Source organism: Silurus meridionalis, chromosome 14, assembly GCF_014805685.1.
Source record: "Silurus meridionalis isolate SWU-2019-XX chromosome 14, ASM1480568v1, whole genome shotgun sequence".
Classification (NCBI taxonomy): Eukaryota; Metazoa; Chordata; class Actinopteri; order Siluriformes; family Siluridae; genus Silurus; species Silurus meridionalis.
Window position 1 is genome coordinate 8882200 of NC_060897.1, and position 24735 is coordinate 8906934.

Genomic DNA, 24735 nt, shown 5'->3' on the forward strand with positions numbered 1-24735 from the left:
CATCACACTCCCCAACAGAGAGTGCGTGTGAGTGTGTGTGTGAGAGAGAGAGAGAAAGAGACCAGAGTGAGTAGCAGGATCAGTAACACTGCTGGAAAGGTGATTGCTGAGGACAGAGCAGACAGAAAACAACGTGTTAAGAACTAGAAAGATTTGGACTCTATAGATGTGCAAAATACTGTTGCTGAGAATTTTAATAGTATAAAGCATTCAGGTTACATCACTAGAGAAGCCCCCCCACAAAGAGAATTTTAACAATTAACAAAATGGAACATGTTGTCAAACCTCATTATTCCTAACGATAGCTTCTCCAAATTAGCTTTGTACAAACACCAAAATCTTAAAAAAATAAATAACAAAAAGGAATGACTTTTTATTTAAATGCACATCCTAAAGATCTGCAGTGTCAATCAGAATCAGGAAACGCTTGAATATTCAGAATCATAAAAACTTGGATAGATGCAGAAGGGTAGGTGTTTTATTTTGACCCTTTTTTTAAATCTTAAAAATAAAAGCTATACTTGGGATTATAATGTGAAATACTGTAGCATATGTAGAGGTTCTTTAGGAAGCGTTAACATTACACAGCAATGCATAGTCATGTCATTATGATCATGTAGTGTGATTACAGAAAGGACAGTGAAATGATATCAGTGAATATACTTTTGCTAAAATGAATTAAACATAAATAATAGTTAAAATAAACTAAAGGTTAAAATCTCCTCCTTTTGACTTAAGGTATAAAACACAATTTGTGCCTTTTATCTCGTGATGTGTTCTCCATTCGACACAATTCGACAGTCTTTGGTGCTCCTCAATATGAGACACATCTCTTCTCAGAATGCCGGAATGCTAAATGCTGGAGAGCTCATTTTATTCCCAGAAAAAAAGTCCTCCAGAAGGTCGCACTTCCTTATAGTTAGTCATGTTCCCAAAAATAATAAAGTTGTTAATAATATAAATGTAACATAAATTTTCCTCAAAGTCCCTGAACAGGTGAAAGTTCAATCAGTGAAACTCTTCATCCCTTTCTACTCCAGTAGTGGTGTTGAGCTCAGTTACAGCCATCCACATCCTCCAGTGTAGTGAGCATTCTCTAGATTCTTCAAGGTCTTTAGTCAAATTTACTCAAACTAAAACACTTGACACAGACACCTTCGTGGATCTTCCTCTTTTAGGGACGACAATCGGTGCATCGTCTAGAGAAAAACAGAGAAGTCATTTCACACTTAGTTGCCATCCTGTGACACATTAAAGGAACAGGCTTATCAAACAAATCTGTGTTTGACAAGAATGAACATATTTCTCTGTAAAACTCATATATAATACATGCTTATGGATGCATAACTCTTAATAAACCTTTATTCCTTTTAATTCAAGCCATATGTATGTATAATTTTCAAATTAGTTTCTCAGAGAGAATAATTACTGGTCATGTTTTTGAGTGGTTTTGGTGTACAAGGCGAGGTGAATTCTTTATTTGGGATTAAGAATGTAGATCAGATTTAGACCATAGATCAGGTATATTCAGTTGCAGAGGTGTGTCCTGTTTAAACAATTACGATCAATAGTCTTAAATGATGTCTAAAAATGACTTGCAGTTGTATATTCAATGCTGTCCCTTTTCCTTCTAATCTAAAAATGTCTACTTGTGATTTGAACCCTGGGTTTTGCCTGTGAAGTCTGCAAATTTTTATTTTGTTAAAGGATAAACCAACATAAAGACCAGAGAGCTCTCTATGGGAGAAAATCAAGCCATTCTAAAGTGGAGAAGAGAGATAAATCAAAAGAAAAACCTGGTGCAACATCCAGATATTGGACAGGTCAGCCAAAATAAAACAACATTTAAGAACATACGGTTCTGTTAATAAAAGCAAAAAAACCCCAACATCCCATCAAACTCCACAGCATAGGAATCACAATCCATTTAAAAAAAGAATAATATAGAAATATAGAGGCCCTACCACAAGATGCAGCCCACTCAACAGCACTAAGAATCGGAAGTATTGAGATAGAAACGTTTTGAAGCCAAGATTAACCTCTACCATTGTGGTGGAAAGCTTCTCATGATCTGAAACATTGGTCAAGCATGGTAAAACTAGTGTGGCTTGGGCTTTTTTATTTATTGAAGAAGAAACGCATGATGGTAGCAGCAGAAATAATACAGACATCTACAGAAACATTTGGTCTGTCGATTTACAGAAAGATGCATCTAGTTCAATTGAGAGGAACAACTTCATGCAGCAGGACATTGACTGAATGCACACTGCCAACACACAAAAAAAAAAGACCTCAGGAATAGAAAGTGGAAGGTTTTAGACTGGTCAAGTCAATCACCAGACTTAACCCAAGTCACTCCCCTGAAAAGGATACTGATGGACCCTCAAAACAAATAAACTAAAGAATCTGCCATACAAGCCTGTAAAGGACCCCCCAAAAAAAATGCAACAGTGTGGGTATGTCAGCAGGTCCCTGGGCTTGATGCAGTTACCAGGTGGCCAATACAACCAAATATAAATTTTAATTTACTTTAGGACTGGTCAAAATCTTTTTTGTTCACCTATAAATTAAGTGCTAGAAGTGCCCGGTTCCAAGTTGTTTAACATAATGGATCAGAAATTCATTTCCTGATCTAGGTGTCATTCATATTTTGATCGCAAACCCAAATGTGTTCAATATACAACAAAAACAAAATCTTTTTTTCTTTTTTTCTAATTTCAGAGGGGATTATAAATATGCCATAGAACATTTAAAATTTAAAGTGCAATTACATTGCTTTTGCAAATGAGTTTTTCCCCCCAGAGACAGTACTTCACAAAAGTGAGTACACTCCTCACATTTGAGCAACCATTTTACTATATCTTCAGTATAGATTTACCCTCCTCTGAACTCATACACTCATTATTGTCTTAATTGCTGGCAACAAAAGTGAGTACACCTAAGTGATAACAGCTGTACGTCACTTAACCAGGCAAAGCCACATGTACTATTCATCATGTTCATTTTTTTGCCTGCTTGCCAGGACCATACACATTTGTTCATCTTGTATTAGAACAGTTAAAATTAGGTGTTTTCAGGACAATTCTCTGATACCGACCACTGAATGTTCAACATGGCATCTCGAGAATTAGAATTTTTGCTTTCCACAAAGATGACCGAGGCTATAAGAAGCATGAGTGCTGCCAGCATTACTTTAGAGGTTGCAGAAACGGAAGGTTCGCTTGTCAGTGCTCAGACCATATGTCTCACTCTGCAACAAGTCAGTTTGCTTGGCCAATGTCCCAGAAGGAAGACTATTCTGAAACTGGCCTACAAAAAGTTCGCTGACTGCAACCTGTCCAAGAGCATGAATTACTGGAACCATGTCCAGTGGTCTGATGAGACCAAGATAAGATGGTGATGCCCTGGTGAGGAGTGCCAAGAAATTTGTGTCTTGCCTACAGTCAAGCATGGTGGTGGTAGCATCATGGTCTGGGGCTGCATGAGTGCTGCTGGTACTGGGCAGCTGTGGTTCATTGAGGGAAACATGGATTCCAACATGTCCCTTCAGAAACAGGGCCGAACAACAGTTTTCAAACCTGATAATAACCCCAAATGCCAATATGACAGCTGCCATGTTGAAAAAGGTGAAGGTGTTTGAGTGGCCGAGTATGACTCCAGACCTGAACCATATTGAGCACCTGTGGCGCATCCTCAAGTGGGAGGTGGAGAAGCACCATGTGTCTAACCTCCGACAGCTCTGTCATTAAGGAGGAGTGAAAGAGGATGCCAGCAACAACCTGTGCAGCTTTAGTGAATTCCATGCCCAGGAGTATTAAGGCAGTGCTTGATAATATTTTGAGTGAGCACCATCGTTAACATTTTGGACACAGTTTTGACATGTTCACTTAGTATTTGACGTTCACTTAGTATGTACATACTTTTGTTGTCAGTTATTTTGACAATAATGGCTGTATGTTGAGTTATTTTCAGAGGAGAGTAAATCTATACAAGCTGCACATTGACTAAAGTATCACATTCAGGAATGAATCTGGGCTTTTTGACTGGTTAGTGTCACTGTGACTGACAGGGAAGAAAAACACTGTTCCTCCCACCCAAAGGGCATTGCCAATTTTGCTCTTCTGGACTACGAAACAATGATGGCTATTGCATATTTAAATAATGTCAAATGGCAGGAGAACAAATATAGATACCAAAAGAAGCACAAATAAATTTTGTTTCATAGCGGCCCACTCACCTGTGGGAACATAATTCTCAGCAAGATGTCGGTCTTTTTCAATAAAAAGGGCTGTGGCCAGGAAAAAGGCTCCACCCACCACAGCGACAAAAGTACAGAGCAAGAGTGAGATCTGTAAAGAGCGGAACTGCCACATGTAAGAATCCGTTTGCTTCAGTGAGTCCGACACCTACAACAGGGAAGGAATATGGGCAAGTTTCAATGGATTGAGGCAACAGAATGAATGGTGTAGCTCAATGTCTGTGTCAAAATGCAGCACATACCACTCCTATTAGGTAGGGACTCCCTGCATCTCCTAGCAGGTGAGAGAGTACGATTTGGAAAGCCTCTGCAGTGGAGCGCCGTGTAGGGACAACAACATACTGAGAGAGCGAGAAAGAATGAAAGAGAAAGACAGAGAGGTAAATCGGTCATGCCACAACTTTTCAAACTCCATAATAAACGCTGAGGAGGAAGCTTACCAGCAGGATGTCAGCAACGATTGCCCAGTTCATCGAGAGGAACATCTCACCAAAAAAGATGAAGACCTGAGTCAAACAAGAAATATGCACAAAGGTCACCCAAAAACATACTAAGGAGGCACCCACAACTAAAGAGGCAAAGGTGCAGCATTTCATTTACAACACAGATACACGCTAATGCACGTCACATTTCTGAAACACTATATGCATTCAAGTAATATTTGAGTCTTTTTTTTGTTTTTATTTATATGATAATTTTTTCAAATGAAAATCAAATGAATTTCTGAAACTTTTTGCGACCAAATCTACATAAATTCAGCTTTCCAATAGATCATAATGAAGTATAAATTTTTTTAAGCAGAAAAAGCTAAATGTATACATTTTACACTTAAACTATTTATGTTTTTTTTTTACAGCACACATTCAGCACTTTTTCATTTGAAGTTTATCTACAAAAATAATCTATGCATGTTAAAAATCAACCAACTAACTAATAAATGCAGTTACCTAATCAGTCAGTCATGTGGATCTAATCATAATACAGGGCAAGCGCTTTAGTTAATGTTGACATAAAACATCAGAATGAGGAAAAAGTGCAAACTCTGTGACTTTTTTTGTTTGTTTTTATTCAGGACAGACTGATCTGAGATTTGAGTGGAATTTTCTCACACAAATGTCTTGAGAGGTTACAAAGAATAGTGTGATAATGAAGAAAAAAAACACCCACCGAGTGGCAGTTCTGTGGGTGGAAGGTGCACAGTTTCTGCAGTTTTATGCAACGTACTGCTGCCATATTATTGCTTGATTAGATAATTAAATATATAAACAGGTTTACCTGAAGTTTTCCTAAAAAGGTGGTCAGTGAGTGTATGTAAGCCGTTTATGAATTTGGTGGCAGGTACATTTCAAATGACTAACTATTGAGCACTATGTAAAGTCTGCGACACTATTTTTATTGAACTCTAAATAGTAAAAGGTATATGATGAATAAAAATAAATGTGTGCAATGTCCAGATTTCTGGGTAGCCAGAAAATAAATCCAAATGTCAGTGCTAAAAATGTCTGAATCAATGCAAAAAGAAGGGGATAGATTGGAATAATCTTATTTTTTAGATGAATTTTTCACCCTGGGTGGCTGATATAAATAGTTAATGGTGTTCCAGTCTATAGCAGTAAAAATAAATAAATAAATAAATAAATAAATAAATAAAATAAAGAATAAAATAATAATAATAATAATAATAATAATAATTCAGGATAATTTAGTATTCCAATGCATTTAGAAATATAAAATATTTTACTTAATCTCTTTAATTAAATATAAAATCACAGAGCCAATGATAAATAAAGAATACAAAAATATAGCGAAAATAAATAGGAGAGAAAAAAAAAATGAAGCAGATGTGCAAACAATGCGTGCAAAGTGTGAAAGAAGAAATGTGAGAAAGAAGAGCAAGAGTGCGAATGAGAGAAAAAACAGATTGTGCATGCGTCGAAAGCAATCTGTAGCAGACTCACGTAGGTAGCTATGGTGCTGCCCTGGGCAAAGATGATTGACAGATAGAGGAAAGGAGCGGCAAGGAGGAGGCCAGCGGCACACACGAGTGGGTCAGCACGTGGCGTTTTCATTCTCAGACGCTGACTGACTGCTCCACCCATCGCTACACCCAACACACCAGTCACACACGTGATGACGCCAAAATACAGGCTGGAGAGAATAGAGAAAAGACATTGGAATTATCATACACTGTGCTGCAATAAACAGGAGACACAACGTGTATGTGAATGTTAAAAGGATTTTTTTGGTTTGTATATTTAAAATACAAAAACTCGCCCAGACAAAATACAATAGAATAAGATCTTTTTCATTGAACTTTAACAGTAACTGTGAAATAATAGTGTGCCAGTTTTGCTGCAGAAGGTGATTTCAGACTGACACTGTTAATGTTAAAATGAAAGCAGCAAAGCACTAAAAACATCTGCAACATCTGTGCACCATATAAGCAGAAATCATGCTATTAATCCCAGACACAAATATCCATAAAACACTCTGCTAGTCACATGCATTAAAGTGACTGTAAGCGTGTGCATGTGTGACCTGTCAGAGGTGTCGCACGGCTCCTTTATACACGGCTGCTTCTCTCCAGTGAAGACTGCTGCCCTGAAGAGGAAGGCAGGAGCCCAAAGAGCAAGCGATCCTGTGACAAAGGCTACTGACGTGAAGCCAAATGTTGACAGAATAAAACTCGTACTACAGAAAAAGAGAAAGTAATAGGATACAGTTAAAAGGTAACAGAATTGACCATCAGAAAATCATTTGCCATATTCTTGTGACAATGACACAGCCACTAATGGCTTAAAGCCTTTACAGGCGATAGAAGAGGTATACTCTCTTTCCCCTACCAGTCATAATGACACTTGCTACTCGTAGGTGTCCGTGTGCTTACATATGTGGAAAAGTGCAAATCGTTTCTTCCATAGAGTGTGTTACTCTGCCCTGTGATGCAACCCGAGCAGAGTTTAAAAGTTTAACTTTACATGTCCAAGGATAAGAGAAAGGATGAGGACACACAGATCTTATAATGGCAATTATCGAAGATTGTCTAGGCTAAAACAAAATGACATGACACACTGTCAGTCAACGAAAGTCTGTGAACTAAGCAATGAACCGGATTTTACAGAATAACGAGAAACGGCAAGTGAAGTAGGCAAGTGTAAAGAGCATCAATATGTACAAAATTGGGCAAATCATAAATCCACTGACTTCCTGAAGAGAGCCTTCATGTCTGCAATCCAGCTAGTCCTATGCAGGGTGTGCTCAGGCCGGGCTTCAATAGCACCACGCTTAGGCTCCTTCACCACAAACACCAACAAAAACACTGCTATAAGACCTAAAGCAGGCGTCACCTGACAGAGAGACAGACAGACAGAGAGACAGAGAGAGAGAGAGAGAGAGAGAGAGAGAGAGAGAGAGAGAGAGAGAGAGAGAGGCATAAAGGTTACTGCAAGTGCGAAAGTCATGTCAGAACAAAACTCCAAGTTTGGCAATAGATGTGCTAGAAGACCTACCCTCAGAGCCCAGTGCCAGTCTTGTGCCCTTTTATCCACTGCTGATCCTACTATATAACCTAGACCACTGAAAGAAGTGTGGGAAGATAGACATAGGAAAAGAAAAGAAAAGAAAGAGAACCAATAAATTTAATCATTAGTCTAGAAATATTATAAAATAATATCATAAAAATAATGTGAATCTTTTTTTGTGGACGGCAAAGCAAAACATTTACAATCATGCGTCTTAAAAAATAATAATAATACAAATAAAAAAGATGGACCATTTTCAAAAATCTTCGATGCATCTTTCTGTAAAGGTTGTGCAAACTTTTACAGAACTTAGGGTTCTGGATGAGAACTACATGGTTGCTGAATGAGGTCCTGGTGAATGTGTCAGAAAGTGAAAACATGAACTGTGATTATGCATTAATGTGGCTGCACGAGTGCACAAAGTAAGTAAAAGACCAAATTCAAATACATATGTTCCCTATGTTTAAATGACATCCTTTGACACTTTCCAGACATGCAAAATAAAAAAAACTCAAAATAAAGAACAACTATGCTAAAATCTCAAACTCAGATGATGGCCACAATGTTCATGTCCCTTCTTTTATTTTTTACTGAGCGGTCAGTCTCAGATTTTAAAGCGGAAATAAAGAACAGGAAGTCATCCACTAACTGTGTCGCTCACATATCTTAGGAAAGCTTTAGTTCTCTAAAATACTCTTGACCCAGTGGTAGCATGTCTATGATTTGTAGGGCTTTGTGTAGTGTGCTGTATGGGATATTCTAATAGGATCCAGGTGGAGTACGTAGATCATTTTTGAAATGCAAATTAATAACTGTTTAGAATAGTCTAATATGAAATCATTATACTTTCCAACTTTCAGATAAAAAAATAATCATTAAATATTCTAGCACTTCTAGTCACAGCTCTTCATCAGCTGATTGTTAGTAACCTGCTAAAGTTTAGAAAAATATCTAATAGATGCTTTTTCTGCAGCTTTACAGCTCTGGTTAGAAACACCTTAGTATATCGCTCACCTGCCCACAGGGATGGCAAAGTAAAAGACAGAGAGCATGGCGGTTCTCTTTTCCTTAATGAAAAGGTCTGCGATGATGGTAGGAGCAATGGTCGAGTAACTGGCCTCACCGATCCCTACAAGCCCCCGCGTCAGCAACAAAGCCCAAAAATGCTGTCTCACACACACACACACACACACACACACACACACACACACACACACACGAAAAAAAAAAAAAAAAAAAAACAGAGAGTAATTAATCAACACCAGGTACTTAATCATAGTCCAAAATTATAATGAGATACTCTGAATCTGATGTTGTTAAGCATGCAAATGTATTCAAAAAACATGAGTCACAAGAAGAGAACAGGTTTAGCTCTGGTACTAACATCTCTGGAAACGTAGGAGCTGGCCAATGTCACTAAAGACCATAAGCTGATGCCCACACACATGATCAACTTCCTGTTGTACCTGTCTCCCAGATAGCCAAAGACAGGAGCAAGAAACATGTAGCTGCAGATAAAGACTGAGAAAAGAGGGAAACTGTTTATAATAATACTAGCAAATTATAATAATCATCATCATCATCTTCATCATCATCATTATCTCCTCACCAGTTTGAAGCAGCCCAGATGTGCCATCATTGATGGCGAAGAACTTCTCAATATCAGGAAGCACACCTACAGGAAAGGACACCACACTTGCAATTTCGATGACCAAATTATCTCCATTTAAAAAAGAAAAAAATTGATCAAACTAAAGCCAGTTATGTTTCAAGCTTATTTATAGTAGATATCAACAAAATATAAAAGACTGAGTGCAAGGTCCTCCAGACAAAGTTCCCTGTTCCAGATTACAGCTGCTTTAGCTGACACTGATGCAGACATTCAACAGTTCAGCAAATGTGCTTCTGCATTATAACACTTCAGAGCGAGATCACATGAGTCTCACATGTGATCCATCAATAGCCTTGGAGAACTTTTGCTGGAAGTAATGCTGACTGCTAAGTAAAATGAAAGACGTGATTTCAGTGCTCCCAAGTTCCAGTCTATTTTCTCTCTTTATTTATACAATTCACAAGACCTGGAAATAGTTGACATGGTAGACAGGTAAAGAATGGCATCAGTTTGACAGCCTTTTAGTTTTTGTTATTAAATGAATTAACTAGAACTTGTAAAATATATATGAAATTCACAATGTGCATGACCTCTCATATATTACCTGCTACAGTAAACCTGTCCATGTAGTTCAACAAGTTAATGTAGCAAAGGACCACCACGGTCATCAATGCTCGGCTATTGGATACTCCACTTGCACACTCTTCCTCCGGGGGATTTGGCCGGGCCTCCCCCTTCACTTCTGTCCCCTCCCCCTCATCATCCGAGAAGAAGGGTGTGGTATCTGTGGTCGAATTGCCGAAAGACATCGCTGATGTACATAAAAAGACACACAGAGAAAGAGTGAGAGAGAGAGAGAAGAAAAGGGAACCATCAAAAAAGTTATTTTTTCTTTCAACATCAAAAAGAGTCTAAAGCATACATACTGATCCGTTTAAAAAAAACAAAAAACAAAAATAAAACTACCCAGAAAGCAGAAGTAATCAGGAGAGGTGGTCTATGGCTTTACAAACTCAGATCAATATTCAAACAAAGTACTACTGAAACATAAACCGGCGTTTATGTTGCACTTTATGACTCCTGTTCAATGCATGCAAACTGTGGAAACAGGACACGTTCCAAAGTTCGAGTTTGGTGAAATTGTGAATTCTTATCACGTGAAGCGTGACCAAACTGATATCAATACCTCACTTCATGGTGTGACCTCTTAAGGAAGTACAAAATGAAGAATCACTGATTATAACAGTGCCACAAATCATGCAAAGTCGACATTGTGAAAAAGAAAAAAAGAAAGAAAGAAAAAAAGAAAAAAAAGAAAGAAAGAAGATGCCTGGTTTGCGTTGCAGATGTGTACAGATGTTCTAATTTAACAATGTCACATTTGGTTGCTGCCCATTTTCATCTGAAAATTTTTTAGAAAGTCCAGTGTGACTGCAGCTTGATGCTTCAGTGAAGCTGAACACACACAAGGAGAAGCTGTTTAATCTGGAAAATCAATTCAATTGTGTGTGAGCATGTGAATACAGTCATCCAAGAGCCAGACATTAATTGATTATAAAATACTAAACTGAGAGTCTACTAAATTATTTCATATATTGTCTGAAATGTTGACTTGTATATAGACACATATGGGGCCAGGACCCAGAACAAATAATGACCTGTGAATTACTATTATTAAACATTAAATAAATGGTAGAGGAGAACAAAATGTATGACATTTCCACTGGTTTTAAGAATGTGATTTGACCCTGAAAGATTACAGGATACATGAAGTCCCAAAAGTCTCCAACCAAAATTCTTTTTTTTTTTTTTTTTTGATGAATGTCTTTCATTTTTTTTCGTACTTAGTTTATATTATATATTACTTTAAATAGTTTTTAGGAATCCTGTTGACCTAAGAAGAACATATTTTTTAAGCTCATGGATTAATTGGGAAACAAGTTTGAAATTAATGTGTAACAACATGCTCAACATCAGCTCTGTTATCAGTTCATCTTTACTGGGAGAGGTGACTTTCTGTGGTTTTACAAAGAAATGGTAAACATGTTTTTTTTTCTTCCAAATATTATTACATTTTGCTAAACAAGTTCATAACCCAATTTATGGATGACGTCACTTTTGGGACACCCTGTATTTCAACAAAGAAGTATTTTAGTGAGTTTGATAAAGACTCCTTTCATTTAAAAAAACCAAAAAAAACAAATGATGTGATTTTGCATTTCCTGTTCTGTAAGTGATATTTATATACTTTGTTTGGCATGTCTTTGATCATCAGGGTCTCACTTGTATCATCCTTTCTTTTAGATGTCATACATTGCCTTGTTCGAAAATCATTGGTAAAAAGAGTCATGACATGCATACTTATGCGCATGATTTTGCCTTACAGTGGCATGTCAGATGTAAACACATTTATATCATCTTAATGTAATTTTTATTGTAAATTATAGCAGAAATCAAGTCAGAGCTAAAATCGCACAGGGCTGCACTTATTTCTGCTGACTACATGCCTCCATATACTGAGTATTGAGCAAAGAGCTGAAAAAAATATATAGGTTATTGAAGTAGCGCGTGCGAGGCAGCTGACTCCTAGAAAATAAATAGAAGACCATATTGGGTGACAGTAAAACTGAAACAAATATATTCATCATAAAGAAAATAATTCTTTAAGTCTATCCTGAAAGATAAACAAAAAAGATATTTATATCATGTGAGACATCAGGAGCATTAGATCACATGACACTATGAAGAAATGTCACAGTCTACACATCATGGAAACACTTTATTTCTAACTTCTACAGACAGCCCATATGACCTACTTATGACTATCACTTAGACACAGATTAGGCAACAAAATATTATATAAAACAATAACAATTTATGATGGTTGGATTGTGCTGAAAGTCAGAAGCGTCTGTTTGTTTACCTGCAGCTGCGGGGTGAAGGCAGTCCGGCTACAGCACTTTCAAACTGCTCACTACAGCGCCAGGCTCAAGCTACTGGTTTAAAGCTATAATTGTTTAAAACAAATCCCAAGCAACCCGATAATACAGCTGTTTCACTTTTCCGTTTTTATTTTCTTTGTTGAGTCAGTTGTTGCTCTGAAACTGCACTACGGCGTCGCCATCTTGAATTAGCTCCGGAGTTTTGTCACGCCCCCTTCTTAAGTCATGGACTCCCGATTGGCCAGAGGATAAGACATCTGTATAGGCACCGCCCCCTTCACGCACCACGCGTTTAATAAAGCAAATAGTCCTCACATGATAGAGAGATCATGATCAACAGAAGCGTGGCACATTATGGAGAACTAAACATTGTGGAAAACTTAAGGTTCATTTATAATCAATATTATGCAAGCAGGAATTCAGTTTTTAAAAAACTGTTACATTTTTACATGTATATTTATTATAGGTTTATTATTTATGTCAGTGCAACACAAACTGAGAAAGCTAATGCGTTTTTACCTTTTTTAAATACAATTTAAATAAACAATAAGCTTGATCTTATTAAATATTCAGATATTGTGTATATAATGAAGCTTGGCTGAAGATTTTGAAACATTTGGTGAGCCCTGTTGTATTATATAACCTTAAGAGTGGGCAAAAAAAGGATACTAAAATGCTTTTAAACTTTTTTCTTTATTGCAACTTATATAAATAACCAAACCGTATACATCATGTAGTAATATATATTTTTTTTAATTATTAAACAGAAGTTATAACTACACTCAAATCTAGCTGTTAAAAAGAGAATATAGCAAATGAGGTAGCTGATATGAAACACTGTTACAGAAATCAGGTCCAGACTTCAATGACATCACCATCCTCCATATCCAGCTGTGAAGGTGTCTGATTGTGTGTCACCTTTAATCCGTCAAAAAGGAATTTGACCTTGCGCTTAGCAGTGGCAGACAGACCTGCAGTGTACTGTGACAGGATGGAACCCAGAGTAGCATCCTGAGTGATGAAGAGAGTAAGAAATTAATAAGAACACAAAGATGGATGTCACTGTGTTCGAGTTGACAACATGAACAAAAAGCAGCAAAAACAAAGATTTAGAACTTTACAACCTTGTGTAAAGAATATTCTTTTGTGGATTCCTTTTCTTTGCCCTGAAGTCGCAGAGTGATGACATCACAGATGCTTTCATCTTCTTTGTCATCGGTTATCACAAGACAGTCTGATAGAGTGGACACAAAAGGCAAGATGTATGTAGATAAATAAGTGACTAATCACTATGAACCGATAAATCAGAAACTATTTCACTCACCTATGATGTCTGCAATGCCAAGATCTAATTGTGTGATTGTGGAGTGCACTGAAAGCTCATCATCGTTCCTCAGTACAAGTATTTTTGAGGGCGGGACATTAAGTTTGACAGATAACTGAGCTATAGCCTTGCTCAGAGGATCTGTCTGCAAACGAAAGGCAGATCATTATATCGCCAAACATGTACATCAAATAAAGATCAGAGTCCCTTAGCAACTATCATTTTGAGTAGGACATTGTGTTATTACAGTGTGAAAGCACTCCATCTTACTGAAAGCACTAGAATTCTGTGCACATCCATTCGCCATCGAAATTTCAGTGAGATTTCCCGGGCATGTTCTTCTGGCTCAGGTCGTTTCTGTTTATTCTTAGATGAAATGATTACAATGTCGTCATCGTCATCATTTCGGTCATTTATCTTGGAGGGGATGTCACAGGAGTCTGGAATATGTTCAGGTCTTTCAGGTGTTAAACACATGAGCGACTGAAGTGCATCCAATTTCTTGTTGATTTCTCTGAAACAATAACAACTCTACAATGAATTTTTTTTAACCCTGCAAAGAGCGGTTTTACCCATACATTTACCATTTCAGTGCCATTATGTTTGAACTTACTTTATAAAATGCACAATGAACAACTAAAGGATGATTATTTACAGTGTCAGAAATTTAGAAGTGCAAAGTCTCACAACTTCATGATTATTTTTTTTTTTATCAGTTTTTCTATACAATATTACTAAATGTTTGTAATTAATAAAAGTCATAATCTCTCTCGCTTTTTTGTTGCAATAATTTGCTCACCTTAATTGTTTGTTTGCTCTTTTAGTTTTAAAAACAGGTGGGGTGCTGGGAGGTGAAGGTGAAGAGGCAGTTTTACTCTCCAGTCTGTCAGAGAGAGAGAAAGAGAGAATAAGAGAGAGAGAGAGAGAGAGAGAGAGAGAGAGAGAAAGAGAGAGAGAGAGAGAGAGAGAAAGAGAAAATACTCACTTATAAGTCCCTTTAGATGATCTCATGTATATTATGCTTATTAAATAACACATTACCCATATTTTGTAAATAATCCATTCAGTAATTTGCTCAATCGTTCTTGCGCTTGTATAAGTACCAATACATTCACAAGTAAAACTCACTGAATATTATCTGGTTCCTTTTCCTCAGAATCACTCAGGTTTATGTTGATTGGTCTCCTCTTCATCTTGGTTGTAGACAGAGGCCACAGACTGACTTCTTTTTCACTGACCTCTATTCACCCACAAACACAGCAGCATTGGATTCCATATCCATACATAATTACAACCAGATAGAAATAAACAAAGTGAAACTTCTGCATGACACAACATAGCAGGTTCAGTACTGGACTTGTGTGTGACCGTGAGTGGCCTAAAACACATGAATGACTTTTCATTTGCTGCAAAAGTGCACCTATTTAAAGAAAATACAGAAGGACTACCTGTGCAGTCGACTTTTTTGAAGACAGCTGGTTTCAGTTGTAAGCTGCGTGTGACCTGAAATAAAATGTTGATGACTATCAAGTATTTTTTTTAAAACAAACCACAACTATCCTGGTCCTTTGCTGCATTTTGTCATAACAGTTAAAAAATCATTTTGGTGATCTTTAATAGATGCTAAATTCAGTGCTAGTGTCAGCACATCTACTAGTCTAATAGAATGTCCATTATTCAACTTCAGCAAGCAAGATGCAGTCTGCTGAGAGAAAGTGCTCTCAATGGGCAGTGGTGGAACCCTGCAGAGTAGATGTGACAGAAGGTGGAAAACATCATGGGAGTTGTGAATTGACTAATTATTTTGTACCTTTTCTGAGTAAATAGGCACAGCTGTAAAGGCTGAAGGGTCAAGGATACGCCTTCGTTTAGGCGGTGGGTTTGGGCGGCTCTGTGTTGTAACCTCAACATCACTGTCACTGTCACATGCCTGGATAAGGTCAAGGGAAAGAGATGAGATCATAATGAAAGAAGCATCTAGATTTAGGAACACGATACTATATGGTCAATGTGGTATATAGACACCATTTAAACCTTAAAAAAAGATTACTCCAACACTAAGCAATCTGTACTGTAAACCTTCCAAGGAGGACAGAGACAAATGGTGTAAGACTATTTCAACTATAGTTTGGACACTCCCTGAGCCTGAACCTCCTTCTGGTCATAACAGATGAATTACAATATGCTGTGTCATATTGGAATGGTCGCTTAGTAAAACACTCCATGGAAAAAGTGTGGACATCTAAACATTTAATTACCAATCAGGCTAAGGATCTAACCCATCCTACCAAGATTTATTATAAAAAGATATTTCCACACAATAATCCTTTATGTTCATTTTGTGGTGCTGAGGATGAATCTGTTCTTCATCTCTTCTGGGACTGTCAGTCTTGTTCTGGAAGAAATTTTATTTTTGCATCTTTCTTTGTGTATTTTTATCATAGAGTTTTACTTTGTAATACAAAGAGTTTCTGTTTTGGTTACCACGAAAATGGACAATATTTTTTGATAAACCAATTTATACTTTAAGCTTTTTTTTTTCTTACACAAATGTAAAATCTAAACCTTTTTTTTTTTTTTTACAGTATTATAATATGCAACTCTAGTTTCTGTTTTATATATACCCCTGGCATTGTTGTGCATGTTTTCATGTTAAATAAACTGAGCCGTGGTTCATCCCGATTTCCTACCAAAACAGTTGTTAACTATCCTCATATTGTAGTTATGCTATTATAATACTAGCAAGATAAAACACATAGACTGTCGTTCACAGCATGTAAAGTGCAACATAAACATATTTGAATTATAATATACACACAATCGACACTTACAGCTTCCGCCATGTTTTATTGTCGCGCGTCAGTACCAGGTGGATGCGGAAGTACATTTTCAGCCAATAGCAGTTCAGAACAGATCCGGAAGCAACAGCAAGCTCGAACTGTAATATATATATATATATATATATATATATATATATATATATATATATATATGGAATTTTTTATTTTGATTTCACAGATGAACATAGGTAAAATTGGTATATTATTGGTATATTTACATTTATAAATATAACATTTTGCTAAAATAAAAATCAAATTCATGAGATATCTATTATCTTCTTTGTTATGTTCATAAAAACCAGACCTAAGGGGGTTCTAATGCTATTTAATGCATTTATTTCATGCAGATTTGTTTATACTGGTAAAGAGTTGGATTCTCACGTAGCTAAATACGTTTCAAAAAACAATTTGGACATATGGCAGAGTATAAACGTGTCAGATACACTCTTTCCAGGTTTGTATACATTTTGGGAACTTTTTTCTAGTATGGCCCTTCATGACATCATAAAGGAAGGAATTCCTTGTATGGGCAAGTCACCAGGAGCACCGCACAGGACTTGTTTGAGAATTTTTTTTTTTTTTATATATATGAGTGGAGATAACCTTGTTTAGTACTTTCCATATAGACACGTCCCCCTATTGATGTTGCTGCTGTTGTTCTTGATGTTCAATTTCAGACTCGGGATCTGATTCTGGATGAAATGTATATGGCTGGATCTAATTGTTAGCCATATTAATTCCATCCAATTAATATAAGACAATAAAGTTCTCCTGTTTTATTATAGCTCTGCCCAAGCACACTTCCAGGGGCTTGGCTGTTTTTGGAGAGAAGTTAGGGTTAGCTGTAAAAGCTGTATCTTTCTTTTAATAATCTGATAAAAACTGAAGACTCTTCAGAGATATGAAGGATGCAATACTACTCTATAGGTACTCAAGAATACATGAGATTGACCGAAACAACACGAGATTGATTGTGTTATGTCCCCTTTACAGAAAGTAAACACAATATTCCAAATAATTACTGTAAAAAAAAAAATCATGCATAATCATTAAATGCAGTCAATAAACCAAAAACATAAACCAAACAAAAGTCTTGGAAAAAGTTTTCTTCCTTTATTTTTCTCCACTTTTTTTATCTCTGCAGTCATTTTTCTTTGGCGCTACACTGACAGAAATGTTGTACAAAAACACATACAATCTACACACAACCCAAATTATACAAATTCATCATTCACACCAGTAATAAGTCAAGAGTCATGTACAAATATAAACACGAATTTAGACATCCCATGTAGGTTTTTATCAGAGTTCATATTCAGTCTTTTTAGATTCAGTCCTGTACTCAAATCCATTTGGTGACAGTTATTATACACAGCAGGAGTCTGATTCACCACTAACTTAAAGAGCACTAAATCAGGTCTTGGTCTTCATTCTGCTTCTCACTTTTTCTTGTTCTCTTTGCAGGCCACTACATATCTTTGGGCTACATTGAGAGGCGGTGAGTAGCCGTCGGCATAGGACGTGTCTTCAAACAGAACTGAGTAGTCATCCTGGGGCTGCAATTGAAATAACAATGGTTAAAAGATTAGAGAATATTCCCTTGTCATAACATGTAGACAGTTATTATATTCCATATAAATGAAGGCACATACTTTCTTCCTGGGTAAAAGAATAATTGTAAAAAAATAAAATGTACATTATATTTACAATTAAGACAGAGCTTTAAGCTTTTCAGCTCAAGAAGAGCCATACATTTGGAACTGTTTTAAGAGTTTTTATTTGGCAAGGGAGTCATATTGCTGGCACCAGTCCAGATTCAATAAAACAAATGTCAGTCCTGAGACATTATGGTTACCGCCGAGTTTTGAAAGTGAATGACAAAGAACAATGCAGCTACATCGAAAATGCTGATGCTCACAAAACTGTCATTTTGTGCATCTCTGTGATATGTACTGTCTAGGATTTCCACTCTTAATTACTTTATTATATTTATATATTTTAATAGTATAAAGAATAATAGAGATATGGAAATATTCCATGACATTTCTGTAACCTAATGGAAACTTGATCATTTGTCAAAACTTGATACAATTTCTTTTGCTGTCTTTATTTGTATGCTGTGCATTGCTTCTTTTCTAAAACCGTCCCACCAGTGCTCACCCGGTGTGGGGGGTTATGAATCAGGGCTCTGTAGAAGCAGGTGGTTTGTGGATAGAGGGCCAGCACCAGCTGATCTTTGCTGAACAGTGCCTCAGGGTCTGTCTCTGGGTTGGCTTTCCACTGTGGCAGCGGAATGATTCTTCTTCGACTTAGTGTGTGTCTCCTAGAACAAAGGAGGAGAACATAATCAGGGAATATACACACAGCAGTGTAACATACACTTGCAATGAGCAAAAATCTTCAAAATGTACAATGGTAGTTTTAATTAAGTTTTATTTGTGTTTAGTTATATTTAATGCTGTGGAAAGTCCAGGAAACTAGTTCTTGTTATGAATTAGGTCATAACCACTATAAACAGCCATTCTCTAACCAGCCTCTATTTCTCTTTTAGTTTATGAAACAAAAAAATAAATAAATATATCAGTTTGTCATGTTAGCAAGAATCTGAAAAATTCTCCGATCATAAGACTTTTTCATTGGGCAAATCCTACTCATGTTTATAATCGGTGACACTGGAGACTCTTTTCTTAATTACACCATGTCAAAGCCACTGAAAAAAGTTACTCAACACCTTTTGACCCGTCAGATTTGAGAATTTACTGTTGACTCTCGTATAAGATAAGATATACCTTTATTCGTCACATTGTGGGGAAATTTCTAAAAAGATATTAGATGTCACTTACTCCTTCCCCTCCTCATCGATATCGTCCACTTCATACCTAAGACAAGAATGTAGCAGTTAATGAAGTTAACTCCAAAACAGCCAAAGTAGCTGAAAAGTTTCTACTTAGATTCCTTAGCATCACACAGTAACTGTTTACTTGCTTAGTCACTGATTCTACAGATGCTAAAATTGATAAGTTTAGTTGCTAGAACTGAAGTTGGTAAGTTTAGTTGGTAGACAGTTACTTGTTGGTGGAGTGGTTGTAGCTGACCACTTCAGCCAGGATCCACTGTTCATCACCGTCCACAGCCTTAACCCGAGCTGCCACTTTATCACCCTGCTTTGCCACATAGTCACTGCTCGCGGGGATTGCGCCACACAGAGGAGGTGGACTAAAGCAGAGGAACAACAGGACCAGAATTATGTCCCACTACTCCCCTTAACTATGAAAAAGAAAGAAAAGTGGAGAAAGAAAAGCAGTACCTTTCACCCGGTTTGCCGATCCATAAAGGAAGCGTCATTGCAGATTGCTGTAACAGGGTCATCAGAACACCTCTGCGCATGGTCTTTCGGGGAGGGTCGCTGTCGTTGTACACCCCTGCCATCCTTGCAGCTGGAAGACAGAGAAAATGGTGGAGGACAGGTGGGTTAGTCAGCTGTTAATAAAAATTGTCAGAATCTGTCTTTTGTGCCAACTGCTGGTAAAATATTAAATGCTGAGTCAGTAGGTATGGATATGTGTGATTTTACATAAAATAATGTATATTTTGAGTTTTGAAATTTTTATACTGTTTGATATTATTTGTTTTGATGTCCTGGTTCCCCTTTCCCCATTACTAAGGTTCCAGTCACAATAAAACCTATAAAGATTTGAAAGTCTCTTGGTTCCCGCTTTGCTTAGTTTGTAATTTTAAAAATTCAATACATAAACACCTAAACTTTGACACTAAACTGTCTAACACACACACACTAACTTACCAATCCGTCTCTCCTCCAGTAGTGATTTAATTTCGGCAATCTTGTCAAGAGCATGGCGCAATATACTGTGGGGGGGGGGAAACGACAGATATTACTACTCAGCAATTCTGTTATATAGAGATGCTAGAAAGTTATCAAAGTAGCAGCGTCATGTATTCAATGCCACAAGATGGCGCTGTCTCATTACCGTCCCCCTAAGTTCAGCTCTAGTGCATTATTGCTGTAGTGTTTAGTGATTATCTCAATAATGAGATGATTACTGATAAAAGCGATTTCTCTTACAGCACAAAATTACATATCAGGGCTTTATATATTCATTTCTGAATGGTGGGTTTTACGTACTGCAGTTGGGATGAGTCCTAGATCAAGAAAATGTGTATGAATATGTACTATATTGCATTTACCTGCATTCAGCCTCTGCATCTGCTTTTGCTGTGGTGTACAATCCACGTAGCTTTGTCCGATAGTATGGAGAAGCTGGGGAAAGAAAAAGGTTCTGGTGTCTTTTTGTTTTGCTAGTTAGTACAGCATAGCTTGTATTAAAGTTAAAAAAAAGAGACACAATGCTGATAATGCATGATTATAGAGACCCACTTTTGTTTTCTGTCTGCATCCGTTCATGTGTCTTCTGAATGTTGAGTAGGTTGTGTTCACTGCGAGAGCGCTCCTCCTGACAATCAGAAGATTATTGAGCCCCATCACAAAAACATTTCCACGTTTTTTCCAGCATTTCTAACTCTCTTTTAGAAACAAAGCATGGCTGAGAAGTGTTTTAAAGGGGGTGCAGATCTGTTTTATTCAGTAAGTGCAAATCACGACACGTCTCTACAGTGTATTTATTTGCACTAATTAATGAAGCAGAAAATCACCTACTTTCCTAGAATCTAAACATCTAGCAGAGGAAGGCACAAAAAAAAAAGTGGGAAAAAAAGGAAGTGTGTAAAAGGGCATATCAACTTAAGCAAACACTGGTATGCTAGGTGGTTCCAGATGCATAAACATGATAATAATAACTAATAAATGTACAAGTCTAGAAGCTAATAATTACAAATTAACAATAAACTTATATTAAATAGTCTTAGTGCTTACAAACTGGTGAACGGGAACTTAAAGAGCTTACATTTAAACAAATCTCTTCACTTGCTGTTGCTGCAGTTCATTTGCACTCCATGTGTTGATGTGTAGGTTGTACTGATTAATGTACACTCATCCCCCTACTATGTTTATGTCTTCTGTTTTTTGGGTTTCCGCTGGTATTCTCGTTCGCTTACAGTTATTTACCTGATTGTGTAATATCAATTCCGTTCAAAAATGAATGAATTTCTCATCTCTTACTTCTCAGCTTTTATTTTTGCCATTCATTTCTGTCGAAGGGGTTCGTCTCAAGTGACATTAAGTTCGAGAATTTAAATGTCGTCGTCTTATTATTAATTATTAATAACTGAAATGAGTAAATAAGTGAAAAGATGAACAAGGGGGTCTAACCCTGTTATAACTGGGGTGAGGTTTAGCAAAGTTAAACATTTACCTGAGTCTGTTTGATGAGTTGATGGAGTTCAGTCAGCAGCTCGGCAATTTTGGTATCTGCGGACACTAAAGCCATTGCGCCTGCAAGAAGTAGTCATGTTGGCTTTGAATATCATTACAACCACATATGGCACACAGTGAGCCGAAACAACGTTCCCCCCAGGGCCTGGGATAACTTGGATCATTTCTAAAGTGCATATGAGCAACAAAATGGCACATTGAGACGGTAGACACGGTGACACTGCAGTGCACACCAAATACACCAGCATACATTTGTGATGATCCAAATAATATATATTAATGAATACTGCTTATGTAAACCCAATTATTTTCTGAGTGCAGAAAATCATCCACATCATCAGGGTGTTGATGCGAGATAAGTGGCACTAAATCTATTATTTCTATCAGGTTTTCTCAGGTGCTTTAAAGCATTTCTCAGATCAGAAATGAAATTCTCAAAACTACTCGTTCAACCTCCACATCATGGATTCACTTGTGCAAATAATAAAAGGATTTTCCGTTGATTTAAACAAATTGCGAATGCTTTTGTACATTCATTTATTTGATTGTGTACAACAGTCAACAGCTGTTTCCTACTTTATCATTTGTTCATGTCATGTTGATCAAAATACAATATACTGGTTTTCACCTGAAAAGTCTTAACCCCCAAAACATCTCGGCATCAGTTCATTGTACAAATCACTGAATGCAAAAGTATTGAAAGGTTTGTATGGCATCAAGATCAACCAGTGTTTAACTAGTTCTCTAAAATAGGTCAACGGTGAATCTCGTGAACCTTCAATTAGCCAGCGTGGACAGACAGAGCAAAACGCAGAACTACAATTTCTGATAATAGACGAACAACCAGTAAAAAAATGAACACTAGTACAGCACAGTAAAAGTGTGAAATATGTCTGGTCTCTTGCAATCAATATCCCACATACAGTAATGTGTACATTTGTGCTGTTGAAATTCATATATACCATACAGAAGAAATTCAGCTTTGTGCATTTTCAGTCCAAACCGTAGTTTACATCAGAAAATTCTGATACCATGCACTATATTTTAACTATATTGTTTGTAAACAATAACCAAAGGACTTTCTGATGTTAATATGTTAATTGACACAAATACTTGCTTTTAAAAGATGAACTAAGGATTTTGAGAAAAGTACAGGCTTTTGCAAGAAATCCAATGTGTTGGGCAGTTTGTAAAAGTGTTTTGAGAAATGCACTTACTGGTTTGCAAATATTAAGAATGATTCAAGAAATGCTGTGAGAAACTGTAAATGCTCCAATTTCTAGATGTGCATTAACTGTGTATCCAACACATAATAAGTTACAGCATCCGCACTATGCTTTGACCAAATCTTTCTTGCAGTCGCTATATACAGTGGATATAGAAAAATCTACACACCCTTATGAAAAGTTTTTAAATTTAAAGACAGTAATAACAACATCAAATGTAGGATGTGTTACATCTTTAAAACAAGTTTCATCTTTATTCCAACATTAATCCTGGAAAAAATAAAGGTAATTAATGGGAAAATTTTAAATAAATAAAAAAGATCAGTTTGATTGCAGAAGTCTAAACACCCTTCCCAACTAATACTTTGTGAAGCTTCTTCTAAATTTAATTCAGCACCAAGTCTTTGTGAATAAATCTCTATTAACTTCACACACACAGACTTTATTTTATCCCACTTTTCTTTGCAAAAAAGTTCAAATTGTGAGGGGATCTCCAGCGTATGGTTCTTTTTAGCTCGTTCCATTGGTTTTCCTTGGGATCAAGGTCTGGGCTCTGACTGGGCCGATCCAGGATTTTGATTATACTTTTTTGCAGCCAGGTCATTAAATGTTGTTTTGTGCTTTTGTTAATTTGTGCTTTGGGTCATTTTCAGGACAAAATATTTTCTGCCAAAATAGCTTAGTATTTGGAGCGATTTTTAATTAATTTTTTTAATCTATCTTGAAAAATGACCCTGACACAGCTGAAGACAAGCAGCCCCAAAGCATAATGCTACCCTCACCATGCTTCACTGTCAGTATGGTGTGCCTTAGATAGTGCTCTGTATGAGGTTTATGCTAAAAACATACCTTTTAGAATTATGGCCAAAAAGTTTACACTTCTTTAAACAGACTATAAAACATTTTCCCCTTGCAGTTTTTTCTCCAACTCTTTGCGGCCCCATGACTCTTAGTGGAATGCAACCCCAAAAATGCAAGCAAATGCAAAAACAGCAGCTGACTTGTATCAGGTTTTAATCAGAATCACTTGAATTAGTGGCAGGTGTGTACCATTTACCTACAGGCCTAATTTTTAATGTGACTGGTTAACTTTGAGGACACTTAGAGTCCCAATTATAAAAGAGTCTGCAGACTTACGCAATCAAGGTGTTGTGTTTTTATTTATTTATTAAAAATGCTCCCAATAATTAAACATTTCTTTTTCTTCCTCTGGATTTTTGTTTGTTGGAGGGTCACATTAATAAAGTAACAAGTCTCACATTTATGTTGTCATTTCTGTCATTATATCTTTTAAAAACCAGCAATTTCATAAGGGTGTGTAGACTCATACATACATATTCACTGTATCAGTACGATTGTTAGCGCGCAGCCTCACTGGTGGGACTCAATAAGACTAGCATTAGCTTTAGCATTTTCTATACGAATGCAGTTTTCTAAAAACTTATAGCTCGTTCAAATGTACTGCCTGGCCGAATAACACCATGTCCAAATCTCAATGCATTGTTAGGGTGCAAAAACATTACTGAAATTTCTACAGCTGTACCTGTTTTGAAGCTTTATTTTCAGTTTTGAATCGGGTTTGCAGGGTAATGGATCAGGCCTAGTACGGGAACCTGGGAGGGACAAGCTTTGCAGAGGATGTTTTGCAAAACGCATCTAGGA

The 24735-nt window shown here is 36.8% G+C and overlaps 3 protein-coding genes across 4 annotated transcripts; all 3 read right to left on the reverse strand.

Annotated features, from left to right (window-relative positions):
- Positions 1-176: 176 nt before the first annotated feature.
- On the reverse strand, positions 177-12555 carry spns1 (spinster homolog 1 (Drosophila)). The gene is made up of 13 exons (XM_046865480.1): positions 12315-12555; positions 9996-10202; positions 9389-9454; positions 9164-9300; positions 8794-8945; positions 7768-7834; positions 7463-7605; positions 6797-6949; positions 6217-6406; positions 4699-4764; positions 4501-4599; positions 4238-4406; positions 177-1199 (listed from the first exon to the last, which is right to left on the reverse strand). Exons 2-13 carry the CDS (start codon positions 10198-10200, stop codon positions 1129-1131), a joined length of 1518 nt encoding a protein of 505 aa, XP_046721436.1. The 5' UTR covers positions 10201-10202; positions 12315-12555; the 3' UTR covers positions 177-1128.
- Positions 12556-13007: 452 nt separating this feature from the next.
- LOC124396883 (nuclear factor of activated T cells 2 interacting protein) lies at positions 13008-16605 on the reverse strand. The gene is made up of 9 exons (XM_046866245.1): positions 16489-16605; positions 15468-15587; positions 15106-15160; positions 14786-14897; positions 14457-14540; positions 13928-14171; positions 13658-13802; positions 13458-13567; positions 13008-13344 (listed from the first exon to the last, which is right to left on the reverse strand). The coding sequence occupies exons 1-9, from the start codon at positions 16498-16500 to the stop codon at positions 13183-13185; spliced, it is 1044 nt and encodes a 347-aa protein (XP_046722201.1). The 5' UTR covers positions 16501-16605; the 3' UTR covers positions 13008-13182.
- A 983-nt stretch (positions 16606-17588) lies between these two features.
- On the reverse strand, positions 17589-24735 carry sgf29 (SAGA complex associated factor 29). 2 transcript variants are annotated; one of them, XM_046866701.1, is made up of 10 exons: positions 24617-24735; positions 21828-21907; positions 20894-20969; positions 20704-20776; positions 20300-20364; positions 19805-19934; positions 19567-19713; positions 19341-19376; positions 18658-18820; positions 17589-18053 (listed from the first exon to the last, which is right to left on the reverse strand). In XM_046866701.1, the coding sequence occupies exons 2-10, from the start codon at positions 21900-21902 to the stop codon at positions 17937-17939; spliced, it is 882 nt and encodes a 293-aa protein (XP_046722657.1). In that variant the 5' UTR covers positions 21903-21907; positions 24617-24735; the 3' UTR covers positions 17589-17936. The 2 variants fall into 2 exon arrangements, with proteins under 2 accessions (XP_046722657.1, XP_046722658.1); XM_046866702.1 differs by lacking the exon at positions 24617-24735 and adding an exon at positions 23923-24151.